Source organism: Trichosurus vulpecula, chromosome 5 (assembly GCF_011100635.1).
Source record: "Trichosurus vulpecula isolate mTriVul1 chromosome 5, mTriVul1.pri, whole genome shotgun sequence".
NCBI classification, from domain to species: domain Eukaryota; kingdom Metazoa; phylum Chordata; class Mammalia; order Diprotodontia; family Phalangeridae; genus Trichosurus; species Trichosurus vulpecula.
Genome location: NC_050577.1, coordinates 211,395,254 through 211,418,299, shown reverse-complemented (window position 1 = coordinate 211,418,299; position 23,046 = coordinate 211,395,254). Strand labels below are relative to the sequence as shown.

The 23,046-nt window shown below is 33.8% G+C and overlaps 1 protein-coding gene across 7 annotated transcripts in view; it reads right to left on the bottom strand.

Annotated features, from left to right (window-relative positions):
* KIF21A (kinesin family member 21A) overlaps positions 1 to 23,046 on the bottom strand; it is a 168,029-nt gene that overhangs the window by 50,220 nt on the left and 94,763 nt on the right. For 5 of the 7 annotated variants that reach the window (XM_036758759.1, XM_036758763.1, XM_036758765.1 and 2 more), the window contains exons 12-20: positions 11,636 to 11,723; positions 11,075 to 11,192; positions 10,501 to 10,689; positions 8,997 to 9,196; positions 8,256 to 8,363; positions 4,239 to 4,307; positions 3,938 to 4,152; positions 3,246 to 3,399; positions 2,909 to 3,103 (exon numbers count right to left, since the gene is read on the bottom strand). In XM_036758759.1, the coding sequence (XP_036614654.1) occupies positions 2,909 to 3,103; positions 3,246 to 3,399; positions 3,938 to 4,152; positions 4,239 to 4,307; positions 8,256 to 8,363; positions 8,997 to 9,196; positions 10,501 to 10,689; positions 11,075 to 11,192; positions 11,636 to 11,723 (1,336 nt within the window). Of the gene's footprint in view, positions 1 to 2,908; positions 3,104 to 3,245; positions 3,400 to 3,937; positions 4,153 to 4,238; positions 4,308 to 8,255; positions 8,364 to 8,996; positions 9,197 to 10,500; positions 10,690 to 11,074; positions 11,193 to 11,635; positions 11,724 to 16,056; positions 16,096 to 23,046 lie in introns of all 7 variants that reach the window. The other 2 variants (XM_036758758.1, XM_036758762.1) reach the window with 1 other exon arrangement.

Here is a 23,046-nt window from a genome sequence, read left to right as displayed (position 1 = left end):
GGGATAAGAAAAGTTGGGGGAGTAGTGATAAAAGAAGGGGGCAGTTAGGGGAGATGGTGGTTTTGTGAGGAAAAACAGGATGAAAGGTGAGAGTGATAAAAAAGGGGAAAGAAAGTATGGAGGGAAAAACACAGTCAATAATCATAACTGTGAATGTGAATGGGATAAATTCACCCAAAAACCAGAAGCAGACAGCAGAATGAATTTAAAAAGAGAATCCAACAATATATAACATATGAGAAACTCATTTGAAACAGAATGACACACAGAGTAAAGGTAAGGGTCTGGAGCAGAATCTATTATGCTCTGGCTGAAGTAAACAAACACAGGTTAGCAATTGTGATCTCAGACAAAGCAAAAGCAAAACTAGATCTAATTAAAAGAGATAAGGAAGGAAACTATATCTTACTAAAAGGCATCATAAACAATGAAAGAGAATCAATACTAAACACATAATACACTAAATGGCACAGGATCTAAATTTTTAAAGAAGTTAAATAAGTACACAGTAAAACTATATTAGTAGGGGATCTCAACTTTCCCCTCTCAAAACTAGATACATCTAACCAAAAAATAAGTTAGAAAGGGGTTAAGGAGGTGAACAGAGTTTTAGAAAAGTTAGATATGATAGAGCTCTGAAGAAAACTGAATGGGAATAGAAAGGAATATACATATTTTCAACAGTACATAGCACTTTAAAAAACAGGACCATGTATTAGGGCATAACAATCACAATTAAATGAAGAAAAGCAGAAATATTAAATGCATCCTTTTCTGTTCACAATGCAATAAAAACTAAATTCTATAAAGGGCAATTAAAAATTCAATGAACTATCAACATAACTGACCATATTAATAACAAAAACCAATAAATCCATGATTATCTCAACAGATACAGAAGAAGCCTTTGAGAAAGTACAACATCCATTGCTACTGAAAACATTAGTCAGCACAGAAATAAAGGATAAGTAATATCTATCTAAAACCATCAGCAAGTATTATCTATAATGGAGCTAAGCTTATGGAGATAAGTCTTGAGGGTGAAACAAGGATGCCTATTATCAGGACTATCATTCAATACTATACTGGAATTGCTAGCTATAACAAGAAGAGAAGAAAGAGAATTAGAACAGGCAATGAAGAAACAAAACTATCACTTTTTGCAGATGATATGATGGTATAATTAACAACTTTAGCAAAGTTACAGGATATAAAATAAACCCACATAAATGAGAATTAAAACTTAAAAATAACTGTAGACACTATAAAATTCTTGGTAGTCTACTGGCCAATACAAACCCAAGAACTATATGAACACAATTACAAAATGCTTCTCACACAAATAAAGTCATATCCAAATAACTGGGAAAGTATTAATTGCTATGGGTAGGCCAAGCCAATATCATAAAAATGAAAATTCTACCTAAATTAATCTGCTTATTCACAGCCATATCAAACTACCAAAAATTTATTTTATACAGCTAGAAAACAGTAACAAAATTCATCTGGAAAAACAGAATGTCAAGAATATCAAGGGAATCAATGAAAAAAAAAAGTGAAGGTGGCCTAGCGGAACCAGATTTCAAACTGTATTATAAAGCAGTAATCATCAAAACAATCTTGTACCAGAAATAGATTGGTGGAACAGGAGAATAGATTAAATATACAATATACTGTAATAAATGACCATTATATTTTGATATTTGATAAACCCCAAAATTCAAGCTTTGGTGAAAAAAATTCATTATTCAACAAAAACTATTGGAAAACAGTAATTGCGAAAACTGGGTATAGACCAACATCTCACACCTTTTACCAAGCTAAGGTCAAAATGGGTACATGATTTACACATAAAGGGTGATATCATAAGCAAATCATGATAGCATGGAATAGTTTATCTGTCAGATCTATGGAGAAGAGAGGAATACACAGAGCATTACAAATTGTAAAATGGATAATTTTGTTTACATGAAAGTAAAAAGTTTTTGCAAAATAAAACCAATGCAACCAAAATTAGAAAGAAAGTAGAAAACTGGGGGAAATTTTCACAGCAATTATCTCTAATAAAAGCCTAATTTCTCAAAAATATAGAGAATTGAGTCAAATTTCTAAGAATACAAGTCATTTGCCAATTGATAAACTGTCAAAGGATACAAACAGGCTATTTCCAGAAGAAAAAAAATCAAAGCTATCTATAGGCATATGCAAAAATGCTCTGAATCACTATTGAGATTTACATGAACTCATACAGTAAAATGAGCAGAACCAGGAGAACCTTATACACAACAACAGCAACATTGTGTGATGAACAACTCTGAATGACTTAGCTATTCTCAACAATACAATGATCCAAGACAACCCCAAAGGACTCATGATGAAAAATGCTTTCTTTCAGAGAAAGAACTGATGATGTCTGAATACAAACTGAAGCATACTATTTTCATTTTCTTCCTTTCTTTTTTCTTTTCTTGTTTCAGTTTTCTTCCACAAAATGACTACTATGGAAATGTTTCACATGACTGCATATGTATAACATCTCAAATGGCTTACTATTTAAGGGATGAGTGCAGGGAGGGAAGGAGTGATAGAATTTGGAAATCAAAACTTAAAAAAAGAATGTGAAAAATTGTTTTTACATGTAACTAGGGAGAAAATAAAATATTATTTAAAAATAAAAGAAAAAATAATTTGATTTTTAGAGGACCAACTTTAGCATTTCTGGGCATAATACTACGATACACTTGCAAAATCTTAAGAGTAGATATACATAACTAAGTACTTTTTCCTCTATAAGTTTACCAGGTCATAGAAAACACATTTTATGTTAAATTTTTAAAATTAAATATATATTAATTTTAAAAAAGTTCCACTACTCCAAGTCATCAAGTATTTTTTTTTAATTACTGACCTTTGCTTCTTCCATCTGCATGATATTGGCTTGACAATCAGAAATACTATCATTGATGTAATCTATATTTGCAGTTAGTGACTCCATCTCTTCACTGATGTTATGTACATTTCTATCACTATCTCCATTATCCTTGATGAACTTTTCCTTTCTTTTTGAAAGTTTTTCTCTTCTTTTTGTGAGTTCTTCACGTTGCTATTGCCACAAAAATGGATATAAATGAAATATTTATATGAAATCATCAAGGCTAATAAAAAACTTGAAAAATATTTGTGTATTTGATCATGGAGAGAGTAATTTGAAAATAAAATCAAAATTGAACCATTATATGCCATACCTTGAGGAGTCTATTCATATCAGCTTCCATATTTGAAATAGTCATTTTTTGCATAATAATGTCTGTGACCCTGCGCTCAAGGAGCTGCCATTTCATCCGAGCTGTCTTTGATATGAACACTCGACTAGTCATTCCCTTCCTCTGGTATTTCTTTCTGTGAACATTTGTATAAAAAACATTTCTTAGTACAATGTTATAGTATACTGTTACACAACACAAGGTTTTTCATTTAGTCAATCAATCATCAAGAAGTCATCATGTTAGGCACTGAGGATACAAAGAAACAAAACTATCCTCACCCTCAAGAAGCTCACATTCTATCTGAGCAGACAACATGCACATCCATACATTTATACAAAGTATTTGGGGGATGGGGAGGGAGGTGGGAAAGGATAGGAAAGATTTCACATAGAAAGTGACATGTGAACTGAGCTTTAAAGGCAACTTGGATTTCTAAGGGGTAGAGATGAGGAGGCAGTGCATTCCAACTGCAGAAGACAGTCTTTGCAAAGGCATGGAGACAGGAGAGGGAAAATGTGGTGTGTTATGTGAGGAACAACAAGAAAGTCTGCCTAGACCAAACCATGTGTGAAGGATACTAACATATAAGGCTGGAAAGGTATGTTTAAGTACAACATTCAGGGACAATACCTAAAATAGCTGTTACAGGAGAAAAGGAGAATTATTTTTACCTGGTACCATTTACTGGAATAACTGGCAATGCCTGAACTCTTGCAACTGGTATTTTCATTTTCTGTTGTATTACTCCTCTGGCTGAATCTGAATCTACGGAGGTTATGCTAGAACCTGAGTCCTGAACAGGGACATCTGGTGAACTCAGTTTTCTTGCAACTTTCCCAGCTACTTTATCTGACATGGGTCGTACTTGCCTACGAAGAGCTGTAACCTAAAAGAGAAATGATGAACTCATTTCCTTGATCTAAGAAATTATTCAATTTATTACAAAATTTCCAATAAATCACATTACTATACCTCTTCTGTTTTACGACGAAGAACCACTTCTTGGTTTCTCTTTTGAGCTTCCAGGAGTCTGAGTTGATGCTACAAATGATATTAAAGAAGTCAGAGTAGTAAAAATAAAAACCTATTATCTCTGGGATATTAATTAGAACATATAAATAGTACTAAAAATATAAAAACTACAACGAAAAAGTCACACTAATGGTAGAAAATCAACTGAAAAAAATACTTCCTATGATGACACAGCATAGTGGAAAAATCTGCTGAAATTGGTTTCAAAAGAGACTTGAGTATGAATCTTTTTTCCTACATGTACTACCTGCATGACCTTAGGCAAGTCTTAAAATTACAATCATCTGTAAAACACGGATAAAATGTGAGTAATGTTGTAAAGATCAACTGAAAAAAATCTTATTAAATTCAAAATATCAGCTATGACTATTTTTAGTAGTTAGTTTTTCCAATATAAAAGGCCAATTATACACTTTTGACTGCTGAAATGCAGATATGATCTCTTATTTTTATCAGTGTTCAGTGGCTATTTTTGGAAATCTGGGTAGAATTCCAAAAGAGACAGACCATGTCATTCCTGCATTTATTATGTAGTATGTATTACCAGTTTGTTTTCAAGCAGTACAGGTAATTCCTAAGAATATGGTGACAGTACACTTGAGTGTTTGTTAAACGCTATAAGCTACACATAAGAGGTAAGATAGGGTACGGAGGAAAAGTTTCTGACTAGCAGACCTGAACTCTCTAACCTAAACATGGCATTGCCAAAATCTGTGCCTAGACAGATTTCTCTTTGCTCACTTTTTTCATCTAAGATGGAGTTGAACTAGATGATCTTTAAGTTTACCTTTAGCTGTAAAATTCTATGATCTATAAAGCTCAATTAAATCTTAATTTACATAGGGACTACTACTTTCCAATTTACTATATAGCTACTATTACGAGTCAAGTACAATTGAGTTGAAACATTTGGGGAACAGAAAAAGATATGGAAATCATCAAGACACATTCAATTTCTATGAAATTTGACCTTACTTGCTCATAAAACGTGATTTCCAATGATTTTTGTTGTTTTCTATACTTTGTTTACAATGCTTTTGAATTTGCCATTTTAGTCTGCTTCCAAGTGGTAAATATTACTGTAGAATTTATCTAACACACTAGAGTCCTCAATAAAGTTGCTGAATATGTCACTCTGCAGTTTTTTTAAGTCTGAGTACCTGGAAGTAAACCTCAGAATACAGCAAACACTTGGCCTTTCAACTCAGCTATTTTCACAGTATAAGTCTCATATTAGTTCAAATTCTACAAGTCATAAGATTATGAAATAAGGACAATCAATACTCTGAAGATAGAAGGAGCCCTCATTGGTATAGCTTACACCCAGTGAGTGAAGTCCCTCTTCTAGTGCAGGCCAGCATTTCCTATGTAATATATAGTCTTAAATTGTTACCTAGGGTACTAAGAGGGGTCACACAGCTAGTAGGTGTCAGAGGTAGGGCCTGAATCTGGAGTTCGTGGTTCCAAGGCTAGCTTTCCATCCATTCACCACTCTATCTCTTTGAGAAGCAATTCTGAGTTAAGAAAAACTACATACAAACACTGATCCACCCATAACCAAAATTATTTGTTAGGAACTTTTTTATTACATGCTAAAAATCTCATTTCTATCTAGAACCCAAAAACATTTTAACTAATAATAACCGACATTTACAAGGCAATTTACAGAGCTTTAGACTGAGTATTCCTCAGTCCCAAGAGGCAGTACAGATAATTATTATTCCTAATCTATAGATGAAGACACTGAGGCACAGAAAGCAATTTGTCCAAAGTATCATGGCTATTCAGTGGCAAAACCAGTACATACTGTAACCTAGGCTTTCTGAAATAAAGAATCATACTTAAAGACTTCAGGGGTTTGGAAAGGACCTCAGATGCCAGAGTCAAACCCATTCCTTAACATGAATCTTCACTGCAATGTATATAACATCCTTTGTTTGTAGACCTCCAAAGAAATTAACTCTATTTTTGGATAGTTCTACTCATGAGGAAATTTTTACTGACATCAAGCCTAAATATCTCTCTTTACTACTTCTATTAAATTGGTCCTGCCCTCTGGAGTCAAGCAGAACAAGTCTCACTTCTTTTCCACATAATAGTCCTTTAAATGCTGGAAAAGTCACATGGGCCTCCTAAGTCTTCTCTTCTCCAGACTAAACATCTACAGCTTCTTAAATCAAACCTCATATGGCATAATCACTAGGCCATTCACCACCTTGGTTAGCTTCCTCTATATACTTACTAGTTTCTTTCCTAAAATGTGGCACAATACAGTATTATAGATGTGGTCTAACCACAGCAGAGCTCACAGGTACTGTCACCTCTCCCCTTCCCTAGACCTGGACACAATGCTTTTCTTAATCCAATCTATGATGTTAACTTTTTTGGCTTCTGTATCACACCTTTGATTCAAATTGAGCTATTATTGACCAGGTCAATAAAACCCCAAAAATCTTTCTCCAAATGAACTGCTACTTTGACATACCGGGCTCATCTTACACTTGTTAAATTGATCTTCTGAACTCAACTATAATAATTTACACTTAGCCCTATTAAATTTGGCTCATAATTCAAGCCAGGATTTTTTGAAATCCTGATTCTGTTACCTAATGTGCTAAATGTACCTCTCAGTTTTGTGTCACTGGAAAATTAGGTAAATGTGCCATCTATGATTTTAGCAAAGTCACTGATAAAAATATTTAACAGTACCAAACAGGGCCAGGAACAGATGCTAAGGAAATAGAGACTTCCTTCCAAGTTAACATTGCACCATTACTATTATTTTGTTCAGTCATTTAACCACTTCCAAATCCACCTAATTTTAATACTGTCTCTCCTGTATCGCTCTGTCGCTTCATCAGAAGCAGATGAAGCCTCAGAATCAGGAAATTCTGGGTTCAAGCTCCATCTCTGCCAAATAATGACTGTTTGACCTTGGGCAAATCACTTAAATTCTCAGTACCTCAGGCAACTATTTAAGACTCTATGTTGTAAAACAACTAGAAGGAATTTCTTCAGCAGGATCTATCTAAACAGATGGTCTAGGTGGAGAAAAAAAAGTTGACAAAACACATAAACTTTAAATACACAAACCATTTTTCCTAAAACAAAACGCCTTCTCTCCTGACCTCTCACTGCCTGCTCAAAGGTCCTTTTCAATTTCCACAAGTTACCTACATGTTGATGCATTCTTCAAGGAGCGTTCAGAGAATCACATATCTAGTCCAACATATTATCTGAACAAAAATTCCCTGCTGACAAATGATCAAGCAGCCCTCTCATTTGAAAACCTCCTAAACTGTTAGAACCTATTACCATAGAAGCAGCTCATTTCTCTTTAGAATAACTTTTTATTAGAAGGTTTTCCTTTGCACTAAGCCAAAATCTGCCCCTCTGCAACTTCTACCTAAGTTTGACAAGACCTGCCTGCTAATGGAGAAGTGAACAAAAAAGAGAGACAGAAAAAGTCCAGTGATAAATTCTTTTCCAATAAGTAGCTTTCTTGAAGCTCCAGAAAGTTCTGTTTAGAATGGCTGATAACAGAAATAGCTTACTTCTCGTGTGTGACTTTGGACAGGGCCCTCCCTGGGCCTCAGTTTCTTCATCTGTAAAATGGTGGCGTTAAGACTAGGTGGTCTCTGAAGTCCTGTCAAACTCTGGATCAATGATCCTTTGATCCTATAGCCTCTAAAGCTATACTATTACCTATTACTCAGTTTCTCTCATTCTTCCTATAATCCGATCAACAGACAGACAGACAGAAAGACTGACAGACAGATAGATAAACTACCATATGCTGGAATAGTAAGGTTAATTTTAATTCTTTCTCTTCATAAATTTTCATATTTATTCAAGGAATTTCCCTCTAACAAGTGAACGAATGAATTCAATGTCTTTGATAAATGGAATTATTGTGGGAAAGCTGAATTTTGGGAGAGCTGAAATCTTTAGACTCACATCTCGTTTACGTTGATCTTTTTTAAGTTGTGCAATCTCTCTGTTTCTTCTAGATTCTGTCATTCTGGCTTTTTCTTGTTCTTCTTTCATTTGTTTCATTAGGCGCACCTATATAAATTAGAGATAATTTATAGAATCACAGAATCACAAGAAAGAACATTATATGTACTGTATGTAGTTTACTTCATAGGAAAGCACTTGGAATTTTTAAAATTCGCAAATTTTAAATGACCAGTTGGTTTCAGTTGGAGGAGGGTGTGTTGGTACAAGACTAATGTATAATGTATTTTTGTGCAAAATCTTATATTTTATATTTCTAAATTCCATGTACTCAGGTCCCAAGCTTAAGTTTGTTAATTAGCACTTACACACAAGTATATTTTTAGTGCTTCTACAGTTGCTTATGTTTGGTATTTTTAGGAAATGAACTGTTGTGTTGTCTTAAAAGTGGTCTATCCACAGAACAAGTTACAACTGAGATATACAAGTATTTAAAATTTAGAGAATAAAAACATTAGTGGCAATTTAAAGTGACAAAAGAGTAAGAATTTCAACTGAATTTCAGCTGCTCTACAGGACAAGAGTAAAGATGAATCAGCCTAGAGGAAACTGTTTCTTCACAGCTATAGGGGCAAGCATCATTTGCAAAACTGAAAATCACTTTGCTGAACAAATATGTCTTCCAACTCCAAGTGATAGGCATTCCAAACACCAAAATCTCTTTGAAATAAAAATCAATACCTTTGTTTTTTTCATTTCCATCACATCCTGCTGTAATTTCTTCAATTGCTTTTCATATTGAGATTGATTTTTCAGCAAACGTGCATGTTCTTTTTGAGCTGTTTGGAGTCGCTGTAGCTCTTTGTTCATTGTCTGAAGTTTTTTCTCATACTCAGATCTAACTTTTTTTGCCTTTTCTTCTGAGCAAGATTCCACCGAGCCTAAATAGCCCAAAGATAAATACTGAATTGTCTCAATGTAACACTCCCTGGCAAACTCCTTATCATACTTTGCAGTGATAATCTTCACCTCTGTCTCAGTTCTGATTATGTGAGTTTTTGCCTTACTGTGTCCAGAACCAGGCCCCCATATCACTTTCTGGCATTCTCTATACCATGTCACTACACTTATTATATCACCCCTTTCAGCCCTCAATTATGTGTTCTTTTTCCTCATTAGAATATAAGGTCCATGGGGGCAAATACTGTCTTGTTTGCTTGTCTTTGTTTCCTCAATAGTTAGCAGAATGCCTGGCACATAAGTGTTTAAAACATGTTCCTCCCTTTCTATCTTTCTGGTTGTTTCTTTCTCTCTTTTTCTATCTAATCTATCTCTCCTTATTTATATGAGTTGTGAGTTTTGACTTCATCAACTCAAAAATCAGGACTTTAAAGAGAACAATTACCCACTACAAAATATTTTCTAATAGACAAGTAAGATTCTAATAGACAAAGCTGTCTCTCTTCTTAGAGGGAGCTAGATGGAGCTGTAGATAGAATGCTGAGTCTGGAGCTGGGAAAATTTGAATTCAAATCTGACTTCAAATACTTATTAGCTGTGTGAGCCTGGGCAAGTTACTTAACCTCTGTCTGCTTCAGTTTTCTCAACTTTAAAATGAGGATTAAAAATAGCATTTATGGGGGCAGCTAGGTGGCGCAGTGAGGAGAGCACTGGCCCTGGAGTCAGGAGGACCCGAGTTCAAATCCAACCTTAGACACTTTACACACTTACTAGCTGTGTGACCTTGGGCAAGTCATTTAACCCCAATTGTCCTGCCTTCCCTCCTCAAAAAAAATTAAATTAAATTAAATTTAAAAAATAGCACTTACTTCCTAGGGTTGTGAGGATCAAAAGAGATAATATTTGTAAAGTCCTTAGCACAATGTTAACATATAGCAACTGGGTAATAAATGTTTGTTCCCATCTGATGCCTCATTCTACTACCCATGCTAATGCACATGTAATTTTTTTAAATTTCAGAATAAAGTATATAAATATAAATCAAGATATTAAAGGAAAATTAAACAGCAGTAAATAATCTGAATTTTGTGCAAAGTAATTATGGGTCCTTAAAGTCTACCAGCCTGGAAAAAAAAATCAAGCTATGACTATTAAGCATAATGGGACCGATTATATTTTTATCTAGCTTGTCGCTTTGTTATTTTCTTTCTTCCATTAAAAGAAAGAAATATAAGGATAAAATTGACAATGATCTGTGAACATTTACTTAAAGTGTAATTCTTACCTAAGTTTTGCAGCACCTGGTCTCTTTCAAGCTGAGTATCCCGAATTTTATGTTGTAACATCATTAGCTTTTCTTCATATTGCTTTTTCAGTGTCTGTAGTCTTCTCTGGCTGTTTTCTAATTCATCAATCAGCTTTTGTTTTATTGCAATTTCACAAGTAATATGTGCTAAGTCTTCCTGATAATTGGCTATTCATAAAAAAAAGTAAACAAAAACACTGAGAATGTGTCTAAAAGATGATCCTGGGTATAAGTCATTCAAATAAAAGCAAGAAAATAACAGGGTAAACCAGAAACTCATAGCATTGAACATACGAAGCACCACATTAGTTTGACACACAAAACACTGCCTGTTTGAAATATGAAAGAAAATCAAACAATAACTAAATTCAGTAGTAGAAGAATCACTTTCCTATGGACAATATGAATATGTGGGTCAGCAGCCATAAAAGCTGCTTTTGGGGAATTGAGAAAAACAAAAGTTTAACAAGAAGTTAGGTAACAGAAGTTTAACAGAAGTTAGGTAAGTTCCCCAAATACATTTTCAGTATTAAAGGATAGGGAGGACAGTTACCTTTTTCATCTGACTCAGAATCAGATTCATCAGAGCTTTCACCACCTTCAATGTTATCCTCCTCCTCCTCTTCATCTTCTTCATCTTCCTCGTGTTCACTTGCTTCTTGGTTTTCTTCCTATGAGGTAAAATATTATGGAAAATTATTATTGGCAAAAATGTTGGTTTCCTCATAAAAGGTATTGTTAAATGAAAAAAAGATTACTTCTACAAAAAAGGCAAAGAAAAAATTTCATTTTTTCAAAAATTTCAAAATGACTAAAAGATTTTAAATAATAATGATATATGATCACTTTTCCCCTGAAACGAAAGTGTAACTAAAACCATCCCACTATTGTACTTCACAGACCGGTCAACCTACTTCCTTAATAACAGGATTCAAGATATGCCAATATATCAAGCTAATAAGAAGAAAAAAATTCCTTAATAAGTTTATAATCAAAGCAACAATTTATACCAGTGTGCCATTTAGACTCTGGTTTCCAAAATATGTTTAAAAACAGGTGCTAGGAATTACAAACAACAAAATCCAGTGATTAAAATTCATTCTTTCATACTTACTACTTCTAGTTCGTTATTTTCTCTTTCTGAAATGCCCCTTTCTTCTCTCTTCTCCTGTTCAGTGTCTGTATTTTCCTCTTTAACAACACTAAGAGAAACATAAAGACGAAATATTAAATTAAAGATGTTATTAATTTGCTTTCACCTTCATCTATTTTAAAAATAATACTCTACAACTATTTATAAGAACATAATCTCATAACAGATCAGATGATTAAATTACACACTGTAATGTCTTATGCTTCAGAGAAAGATGGAAAACACCAGTCATTCAGTCCTAATTCATAGGAAAACATATCATTTCAACAACAGAGGATGAGATTTTACCCTGAAGCATGAGAGTGATGACATAGCTAAGACTCCTGATAGCTCTAATTTGCTAATTTAAACAAGCTCTACTCTTTTCCCCCTGCTTCCCCAAGGACCTGTTTTTAAAAACAAATTTAAAATACATATGTAATTTATCACAGTTATAAAAGTAAGGATAGAGTTTGTGTCTCCACTAACAGCTCAAGTCAAAGTGGACCATAAAAACCAAGCTCAATTGTGCCTTGATGAGTGTGCCCACATTGGCCAAACTTTTATACAAGAGGCCAGCTTTCTGAGAGCAACAGTACTAGAACTTTTTGCTTTTGCCATCTCCATAGCACTGGGCTACTGTTTCTCCTTGTGCTATGACTGAAGTAGCTATCTTTTATAACACTATTTTGAATATACAGGTTGGGCTCTGAATGGATATGAAAATTCAGGTGGCTTCCTGTAAAACTTATGACCAACTGAATGTTTTCCTCTTCAAACATCAAGGACCAGCACCAATTTAAGTATAGATAGAGAGTCATCTCAGATAATTGTTCATTTGGGCTAATCTAGTGCTGAACTTTAATGAATAATACTGGGGCTTTTAGATGACCAGAGACTCCTTCAAACTCCAGATAATGCAATAAATAATGACTCCTCCAGGTAAATGGAGACATAGCCTTAGGATGTGAAAAAGGGAATTCATATGCATGTTAATTAGGTACAGAATTTATCAATATAAAACATCTAAACAAAATGGTTGTTTCACAGGATCAAATATTTAGAGCTAGAAGTAATCTTACAGAGCATTAAGTCTAACTTTCATTTTAGAAATAAGGAAATTGGATTCCTGAAAGGTTAAGTGACTTGCCCAGGACAGAAATTTTAATGATCCTTGACCTAAGATTGTATTTAAAAAGCTAAAAAGACATTCTAAAATCGTAAGAATTAAAAGAAGACATTAACAATGAAGCATCCAATATAAAAATCCCCTTGTAATAAGTGAAGCACTATACCAGAAAAGCTTCACAAGAGTTTTGTAGATATGTTTTAGATATTCTAATGTTTTTTAAAGCTTCTCCTCAAATATAGATTTATTTTTAATGTTTGGTTTAAAATATAATTTTATTAAGATATAAAATTCCTCAAGTGTTTGATAAATAAAACCTTAAAAGCTACTATGTTGTTGCCTTTACCAAAGACCAGTTAATAACAAAAAATTTAAGCAGAAAATAATGTGTGAACTGAACCTTTTTATTTTATTTTAAAGTATCAACAATTTTAAAGGCAAAGAAAACAAGAAAGGAATACATTTATGGTGGTAATGCAAACTGAAAAAGCAACATTAGAATTAAAAGTAGACTATAAAGTAAATTAGAAACTTTTTATTTCAACAATATATACTCTGCTGTTAAGGGAAGCAATCAGTATATGTATGACCTTCAGGGAAAGAATGAGAATGAAATTTAATGAAGCTTCACTTGGTTATGGATTTCCCACCTCCATGCAACCAGGTTGCACCCTACCTTCAAAGGATTCCCAAGTGGTAGCACAGCTTTTGTGAAACACTAAAAATACAGGTCTGATGTATAATGAGGACATTCCATTTTCATATTTCCTTTTTATAAACAATCACCTGTGTATATTATGAATTTTATCATAGCTATAAAGGCAAGTTTGTATTATTACAGAAATTTTGTATTCAAAACGAAGTGAAGTGAATGTATATATGTGTGCATACTTGAGCACTCATGCATCTTATTTAAATAGATAACAAGGATTCACATATCTCATATGTTTCAGTGTCAGGATGATGGTGAGTAGAATCAGGAACTTTAAAGCAGGCTGAAAATACGGGAGATGATCACATAAAAACATGCAAAACTGGCAGGGAAGAATGCTTGATTCTATTAAGAGAAAGAAATGAAGGGGACAGCAAGAAAATAAAATTCTGATGAAAGAGGAGGGAATAAACAAATTGAGCAGATTTAGTGATTGTTATATCACCATCATACAAAGGTCTGGTCTGAAGCAAAATAGATGCCACTTGGAGAGGACTTTTGTGGAAAAAAAAAAAAAACAAACTGTGTACAATATACTGAATGCTTCTCTTCTCTTAGTTATTCAAAGTATTGGAACTGCTGATTTTTCACCATCATAGAATCCCACTTGAAAACTGAAAAGAAAGTTAAACTCATTCACTTAAATACCAAGTTAAGTGTCATCACCTAACAATGTCACTAGTAGCAATGCTATACTTGAGTTTGGAACAAAGACATAAAACAGATAGCAATGGGGAAAATAAGAAATCTCATAGTCTTATATCCTCTATCTCTTTGATACCTCCTTGAATATAATATTTCCCTCTGGTCCTCACTAATCCAATCTAATTCCCTTTTCTCCACTCCCACCTACTTCATTTATCTTAACTACATTCAGGTTTTCATCCAACTGTCCAGCCGCCACACCATCTACCTCACTCTTTTATAATATTCAGTCTAGTGTTCCTCTTTTCTCACGAATGCTTAATTCTTAGTTCCAATATTCTCTGAAAGTAAGTAGCCTATAATTTTTTCTTTAATGCTGATTTTCTTAAATTGGTTGAAGTATTTATTGCCTAATAAATCTGATTCTGTAAAACAAGGAAAAGGTCTTTCTCTATGGAAATTTTTTTTTTAACCTATACCTACACAGGAAGGAAATCTCCCTCTACCAAAGTATAACAGCAAGAATTCTACAACTAATAATCTTAAAGAATAGCCTGAGGGCACTGGGAGATTAAGTGACTTTCCCTGGGTCACACAGCAAGTCTGTGTCAAATGTGGGACTTAAATTCAATTTTTGCTATACCATATTGCCTTTCATGCATTTTATGGATTGCTCTATCTCCTAAGGGTAAACTGGGGGTCTACATTTGTCCTCCTGTTGAAGAATGAACTCGTGTTCATTTAAACTAATGCCAAACAGAAATTACAGTTAAATGGAACAAAATTCATTAAAATTCCCAATCTTGCCAAATTTTATAACAGAAAAATCAGCAGTCCTGAACTATTAAATTAATTTAATTTACCGTTACATGTCACTTTTAAGAGTTTGCTTTCCAAATCCAAATTGATACTATATTATTCTAGCATGAGATGTGGAGTACTAAATGTTAATGAGCCAATTTGTAATCGAAAATTAATCTGAAGCATTAAGGTTATGTTTTAACATATTCATTACATTCTAGAATATAGAGTAAGCAGCTAGAAATTAATAAAGTATTACTATACTGAAAAACCATTGACCAGTTAGTTTATAAATCTTGTTAATATACAGTGTTGGTTCATGCAAAGCACAGTTAATTTCTTAACATTACTTCCTCAAACTGCAAATGCATTAGAAGTATGATTTTAGCATGAAATGAAAATAAGTTATAGAACAAAATTATATTTTAAATTCAATTTTAAGAATCACCTTAGTCCCCTCCCATTCACAAGCTCAATTTTTTTCCTTTTTTAAAAACTATTTTAACGGCATTTTCCTTACTAAACTTAGATGGACTATGTAAGAAAAGAGAATCATAGATCTAGAGCTGGAAGAGACCTCAGAGGCCATCTAATTCAACACTTTCATTTTACAGTTGGGGAAACTGAGGCCCAAAGAAGTTAAATGACTTGCCCTTGTCATACAGACACAGATTGGGACTTGAACCAAAGTTTTCTGAATCAAGGGCTTATGCCTTTTCCATAGTAATACCATGCCAGAGAAAAAAAGGCAACAAATTTCTCATCTACTTTATTAATTTCCAGGCTGTTCATCAGTTTCTTAAAGATATTGAATCTTTTTTTTTTAAAGTAACAGAATAAGGTAGTTTATTGTTGGATTGTTTCCAGCACTCTTTAAATTAAAGCTATGTCACCCCACTTACAGTATTCTAGTCTAATATATATGAGGTTACCTCATTCAAGTGTCTGAGTTGTTTTGTTTTTTTACTTTTAGAAAATATTTTTTAAAAAATCATTAGCTTTATTACTGTTCCTGATAATGTGATCTAAATCAATCAGCCTAATAGTTGTGTGTGTGAATTGCAACTAAATACTGAAATAACATTTTAATTTTTAAAACCTGGGAAATGTTCCAACCTTTTTTCTTCTTGATTTCTTTCCTCAAGTTTCTGAAGCCTTCAAAAGCACGAAGTACAGTATTGGAAAGCCAAGCCAATGAAGGACAAATCAGACAGTAAAAAGTGAAAGTGACAAGAAGGTAAAAATGAAACATGAGCTGGAGGACTTAAAATAAGCTTTCAAAGATATCATCAAAGATATCAAAGGACAACATACAGTAAAAAGGCAATACATTTTGCATGAATAAAGAGTAAACAGAAAATAACGAAGTTGATAAAATTTATAGTAGCTACTTATAAGTTTATGCTTAGCAGTTATTAGAAACAATACTTATTTTAGCTAGTTTTTTCCCAATCTTTCCCCCAAAACAGTGCCTTCTTCCTGCAATGCCTTCTTAAAACATCTTTTGATAGAAACACTAAAAGGTCATTTGTAAATGACTTAGAATTCAAAAAATAATGCATTTATACCCAAACAAAAAGAGAGCTAATACTGGATAACAGCTTACTATTTCAATACATTTTAACAAACTACACATAAATATTAAAATCTATAGAAAATGTACACTTAGAATTGCTAAAGATACAGCATTATGGTCAAATGGATGTTTTCTATGAAGTCAGTCAAAAAGTTCCAACTCTTGTATTTACAATTATGACTCATAATAGTCAATTAAAGAGGTTAGAGTAGACATTTCATTGCTTGTTAGAAACTAACAAACAAAAGGACAAATCAGAAGAAACAGAATTATTGAGATGGGAAACAATGCTTTCCACTAGTAACATAGCAATTTTTTTAATGTAAAAGTGTGGATGGGGAATCTACAGAAATATGATTAATATCCTAAATAGCACACTGAATATTTAATACATGAATGTTGGACCATTTAGTTATACTAAATGTAAATATTTGTGTGATGGTATATCGGCAATTAAGATGGGCTCTTAGCACTTATTCAACCAAGTGTCCTTGAAGAGTTTGGCCTTTGTTTCCTTGATTGAATTAGGAGTCCTTGATGAACCCCTTGCCTCAAGGGAAAGCCTAGTTTACATGGGTTTGAGTGACATGTTTGTGACACCAGAGGCTTTTAGACCATGTGGGGTTAAGTTGCCTCTTTGTGACTATTTCAGGTCACGTGGGTGAGTCGCATGTGTGACTCACCTTTGACCCTAAACAAGATATATAAACGCAGAGGTTGACCTTCTCCTTTGGAGCTCTGAGCCACAGCAGGAGTGGCGCATGACTCTGGGCCCGCTGTTGTCGAGCTCCCGGCTGAACTCAGACGTTGATGGTTCCTTGGTAACTATGAATTGCATTTGGTCTGTTTGTAAATGTATGTTTGTAATTTGTCTGTATTTGCTTTGAAGCTCAGGGTGCTGGCTTTTTCCCCTGAAGCGAATGATATTTATATGTTGGATTAAAGTAAGACTGTTAACCCCTTAATGTTGCTTTCCTTAGTAATGCAGATCAAAAGAACCAAAGAAAAGATCAAAAGAAAGCTTTCTGTGTGCTGGTTGTTGGTGGGTCTTATACCCCTACAGCAGCTGCTGGCAGATTGTTGGACAAAAACAAAGACCCACAAATTCTAAACATTTTCTAAGTACCATCATTACTTAACAGACAGAGTAGTGAAGTAGTGGGGAAAGACGTTGGTCATTCAGACCTACGATGACACAGAATCATGTGCACCAAAGCGCAGTCAAAAACAAAAAAAATGTCAAGAACAGATTATTGCTGTGGAAGAGTTTAAATAATTCTGAGAGAATAAACAAAGACCTTTAAAGGGATCTGCTGAAGGGGTTGTTACTGATTCCTCTACAATGCAGTACAAGTTGCATCACAGGCCTTTCGAAGTTGAAAGAGAAGTCAAAGTTGAGTTAAAAAAACAAATAGTTCATAGCTAACTATCGATAAGATAAAAAAAAAACCACAACCAACTTACCTGTTATGGTAAGACAATGCAAAGACTTAAATACTGAAAACTGGGAGAGGGGAATCTTTGCTGATAAAACTTGCTTTACTTTATCACAATGAATGAAAAATATATTGATGTACTGATAAAAGCAGAACTATAGAAATTCCCAAATGGAAATGGAGTACCACAGCATGGTTTTGTAACATGCCACATGTCATGAATGGTTAAGAAATTTATTCAAGAGATAACTATCCTTCAATGGCTGGAAACTCACTTGATTTAAACCCCAATAAAAATCTGTTTACTACATTCAAGGTTATATTTGGAAAAATGGACTATTCATCAAAAGTATACTATTATCCAATGTGATGTATGGTTTCATGATGAATTAAAGGCTGTATAAGAAGCTTAAGAACTCAATGCCAAATGATGTGAAATAAGTGATTACAGCAAAATGAGAATATATAAATCAATCAATTATTGACTTTTTGCCAAGTAATTCACATACCACTATGTAAGTATTAATGTGTTAATTACCCATACTATATTTTCTCTTTAGATAGATAGGTATAGTATATTTTTGATGAAATGTCTCTTTCATTTACTATATCAATATATAAAACTTTAATATCTGACTTTATCAGAACTGTAAGATGCAAAGATTTTTCTCTACTCAATTTTTCCTCCTATCCTAACTACACTGATTTTATGCAAAACCTCCTTAATTTTGTTTGATCAAAATTGTCTATTTTTTTTTTAAAAAACAGATAATCATTGATCTCTTTTGTTGCTTAGATTTCTCCCTGTATTCTCCTCCTTCCCCCTTTCCACAGAGCCATCGCTTATAACAAAGAATTTAGGAAAAAAAAATTCCACAAAACCTACCAATATACTGAAAAAATCTGACACGCTATGCTCTACATCCACTGTTGTGTTTTAAATCCTCTTTACATCCTCTGTGAAGGAGTGGAGGGAGGTAGTTTCTTATATCTCCTTTGGGGCTAAGCTTCTTTATTATTTTGTACGTTTATTTTCCACTGTTGTGTGGTGATGGTTCTTTCCATTTCCATTGGTGTGGTAATGGTGCATATTGTTTCACGGGCTTTGCTCACTTCAAGGCAGTTCATAGAGTCTTTTTCACATTTCTCTATATTCATCATATTCATTGTTTTTTAGAGCACAATAAATTTCCATTACACTCAAGTAATTCACCTAGGCATTCACTAATTAGTGGGCATCTACTTTGTTTCCAGTTCTTTGCTACTACAAAAACTGCTGCTATAAAAATTTTAGTCTATTTGGAGCTTCTCTTTTTGTCCTGGACCTCTTACCTGATCTTAGTGGTAGCAGCTTTGGATCAAAGGTATGAATATTTATTTAATTCTAAATAGCTTTCCCTAATGGTTGTACTAATTCACAGCCCAATTAATAATGCATTAATTGATATATCTGTCTTTCTAAAAATTTCTATAAAATACTGACTTTTTATTTTTTGTCATATTTGCTGATTTGCTGGATGTGAGGTTTCAACCTCAGGTTTATTTGGATTTGCATTTTTCTTGAACATAATTAGGGATTTGTAAGATTCTTTCATTTAGTTTTTAATAATTGGCTATTCTTCTTTAGAGAGAACTCTTTGTTCACATCACTTGACCACTGTTCCTCCCTTTTTCAGCCAAACTCCTGCACTTCCTTTCTTTTCACTTGTTCCCCAGTCTTAGCAATTCAGCTTCTGACCTCATCATTCAACTAAAAGTATCTCTCCAGAATTACCACTGATTTCTTAATTGTCAAAACCAATGGTTTTTTCTCAGTCCTAATTCTGCTCCTTGACAACAGGGACTATCTTTTGCCCTTCTTTGTATGCACTGTGCTTAGTCCAGTGCCAGCTACATAGGAGGAGCTTAAAATATGTTACTGACTTGACTTAACATTATAAAAAAAATAGTATATATGCACACATTACAAAAATACATACACATGTATACATTATGTAAATAATAAAGGCTTGTACAGGTATAGCATTATATTGTGGGTAGAAACCTTGGATTTAAGTCATCCATCTGACACACACTACCTGTGTGACCATAAACAGATCATTTAAGTCTCAGTGCCCCATTAAATTTTATAAGATAATAAATTACAGTCAGATTCCATATATGTAACCTGTGGAGGAATTTTACATACTATTCTGATTATATCAAAGGTCTGTTACTAACAGATGGAGAAACTGAATTAAAGTGGAGGTCCCTGAGTAAAGAAGTTCCGAACCAAAAACTTCTGACTTTCACTTTAACAATGAGTGTTCTCTGCTCTAAATCACTATTGACTAGAGAAATGCAAATCAAAACAACTCTGAGCTTACCAACTCACACCTATGGGATTGGCTATCATGACAAAACAGGAAAAAGATAACTGTTGGAGAAGATGTGGGAAAATCGTAACACTAATGCATTATTGGTGGCTGCAAATCAATCCAACCATTCTGGAGAGCAATTTGGTGTGATGACCAAAGGGCTATAAAAAATGTGCATACCTTCTGACCTAGCAATACCACTTCTAGATCTATAACCCAAAAAGATCATTAAAATGGAAAAAGGACCCATACGTACAAAAATATTTATAGCAGCTCTTTGTGTGGTGGCCAAGAACTGGAAATTGAGGGGATGCCCATCATTTGGGGAATGACTAAGCAAACTGTGGTATATGAATGTAATGGAATACTATTGTGCTATAAGAAATGATGAGCAGGCCAACTTTAGAAAAACCTGGAAAGACTTACAGGAACTGACGCTGAATGAAGTGAGCAGAACCAGGAAAACATTGCACACAGTAACAGCAATACCGTGTGATGACTAACTTTGATAGGCTTACCTCTTCTCAGCAATGCAAGGATCTAAAACAACTCCAAAAGATTTGTGATGGAAAATGCTGTCCACATTCAGGAAAAGAACTATAGAGAACTAAGAGTCTGAATGCAGATCAAAGCATAATCTCTCTTTTTTTGTTGTTTTTTTCTTATGGTTTCTCCCATTGGTTCTGATTCTTCTTTACAACATGAGTAATGTGAAAATATGTTTAATATGAATGTATATGTAGAGCTTGTATCAGATTGCATGCTGTCTTAAGGTGGGAGGAGGGGAGGAATGGAGAGAAAATTAAGAACTCAAAATCTTATGGAAGAGAATGCTCAAAACTAGAAATAAATTAATTTATTTAAAATTTTTTTTTAAAGAAATCTAATTCATTCCCACAACCTCAACAAGTGTCTTTATATAAATGAACCTCAAATTTAAACCTACATTTTCAACAGCATAGGTAGTGCAAGTTCCACTAGCTCAATATAGCCAAAACAGAACTTATTAACTTTTTTCCTGAAATTCTACTTTTCCTTCTGATGTCCCTACTTCTGTCAACAGAAAAATCAGTAAGTCAAAAACCACAAAACTATCACAACACCACAAGATAATCTCTTACTCCTCTCTCCCCTTTACCTCCTACATTCAGTTGCAGAATCCTGTCAATTCTGCCTCACAATATTCCTCAAATCACTCTTCAAAATCATTCACATGTATCTCCCCCAATTTGTCTTTCTACTCCCAATGACATCAACCTGATCCAGGTTCTTAATGCTCTCTATTGGACTTTTATAATAGCTTTTCAACTAGTGTGCCCACTTCTATTTTTTATTGATGATATTATTTAATATCATTTCCAGATCAATAATCCCAACACACAAAATTGATCAAGTCGCTCCCCAAAATTATTCAATCACTCCTAATTCAATTCCAAAATTTAAAAAAACACAAATCATTTAATCACTCCCGATTTTATTCCATCACATTTTGAAACTGGTCAAGTCACTCCTCAAAATCATTCAACAATTATTTACTAAGAAAACAGCTCACATCGCTTTCTACCATATGCTCTATCAAGCCAAATTTCACTAGCCTTGTACATGTATTGACATTTTACTGCATTTGTACCTTTGTCATGCCATTCCCTACACATGAAATGACTATACCTCCCATTTCTATTTGCTGAATTCTTTACAAACTTCAAGACCCAGAGAAGAGGTTAAAAAAAGGCATTTTAGTAGATTTCAAACTCAATGAGTCAACAGAGTAATCTGGCGGTCAAAAAACTAATTATATTTTCCACTCAATAAACAGAAGCACAGTGTAAACTTTGCCCCCGCACTCTTATTAATGTTCAGTCTTTTCTTCTCTACTGTTTCCCTGCTTCCCACAAATACACCCATATCCTCTCAACCCTGAAAAACCCTCTCATCATCCATCCATTCCCCTCAGATGTTGTCCTACATCTTGCCTACCTTTCATGTCTAAACTCATTGAGAAAGCCATCTACAACTGGTGCCTGCACATCAGACCACACCTAGAACTTCATATTTGGTATAAGTACCACATTTTAAGAAAGACATTATCAAGTTAAAACATGTCCAAGAGGATAACAAGGATGGTAAGGATACTTGGAATCATATAACACAAGAATTATTCGAGGGAACTGGGGATATATAATTTAGGAAGAGAGGGCATGACTTGTGCTCCCATATTACTCTAGTATCATGATACTCTAGAGAGATTAAATAAAAGCTGTTGTTTTATTAATTGAATTATCTATGGCGTTTATTTACATTTCCTAAGATAACATTTGCATCCAATTTATGTTACAGGGATAGGTAGCATCCAGCCCTCAATCCATCATGTGAAAATGCATTTAAAATGTACATTATACTGCGCAATTTTTTGTGATCACCTAGATCTTTGTAAAATTAAATTGCAATATTTGACTTTCTAACTTATGACAGCAATGACTTCTAAGTCATGTTCCCTGTTCTGAGTCTTTGCAAAGACTGAGTAACACTAGTCTTAACAATACTGTAATTAGTACTCTATTTGTAATTACACTTCATAAATGGCTAACTAATTATAATGTATCCTCCTTTTATACTGCTATAGTCAATCATTTATGATGAACATTTTTAAGAGCTTTATGTCTTAAGTACATAATTTCATCTACAATGCTTCCTAATGAAAGCTGTGCAACTCTTTCTGCTAATTATTCTGATGGTT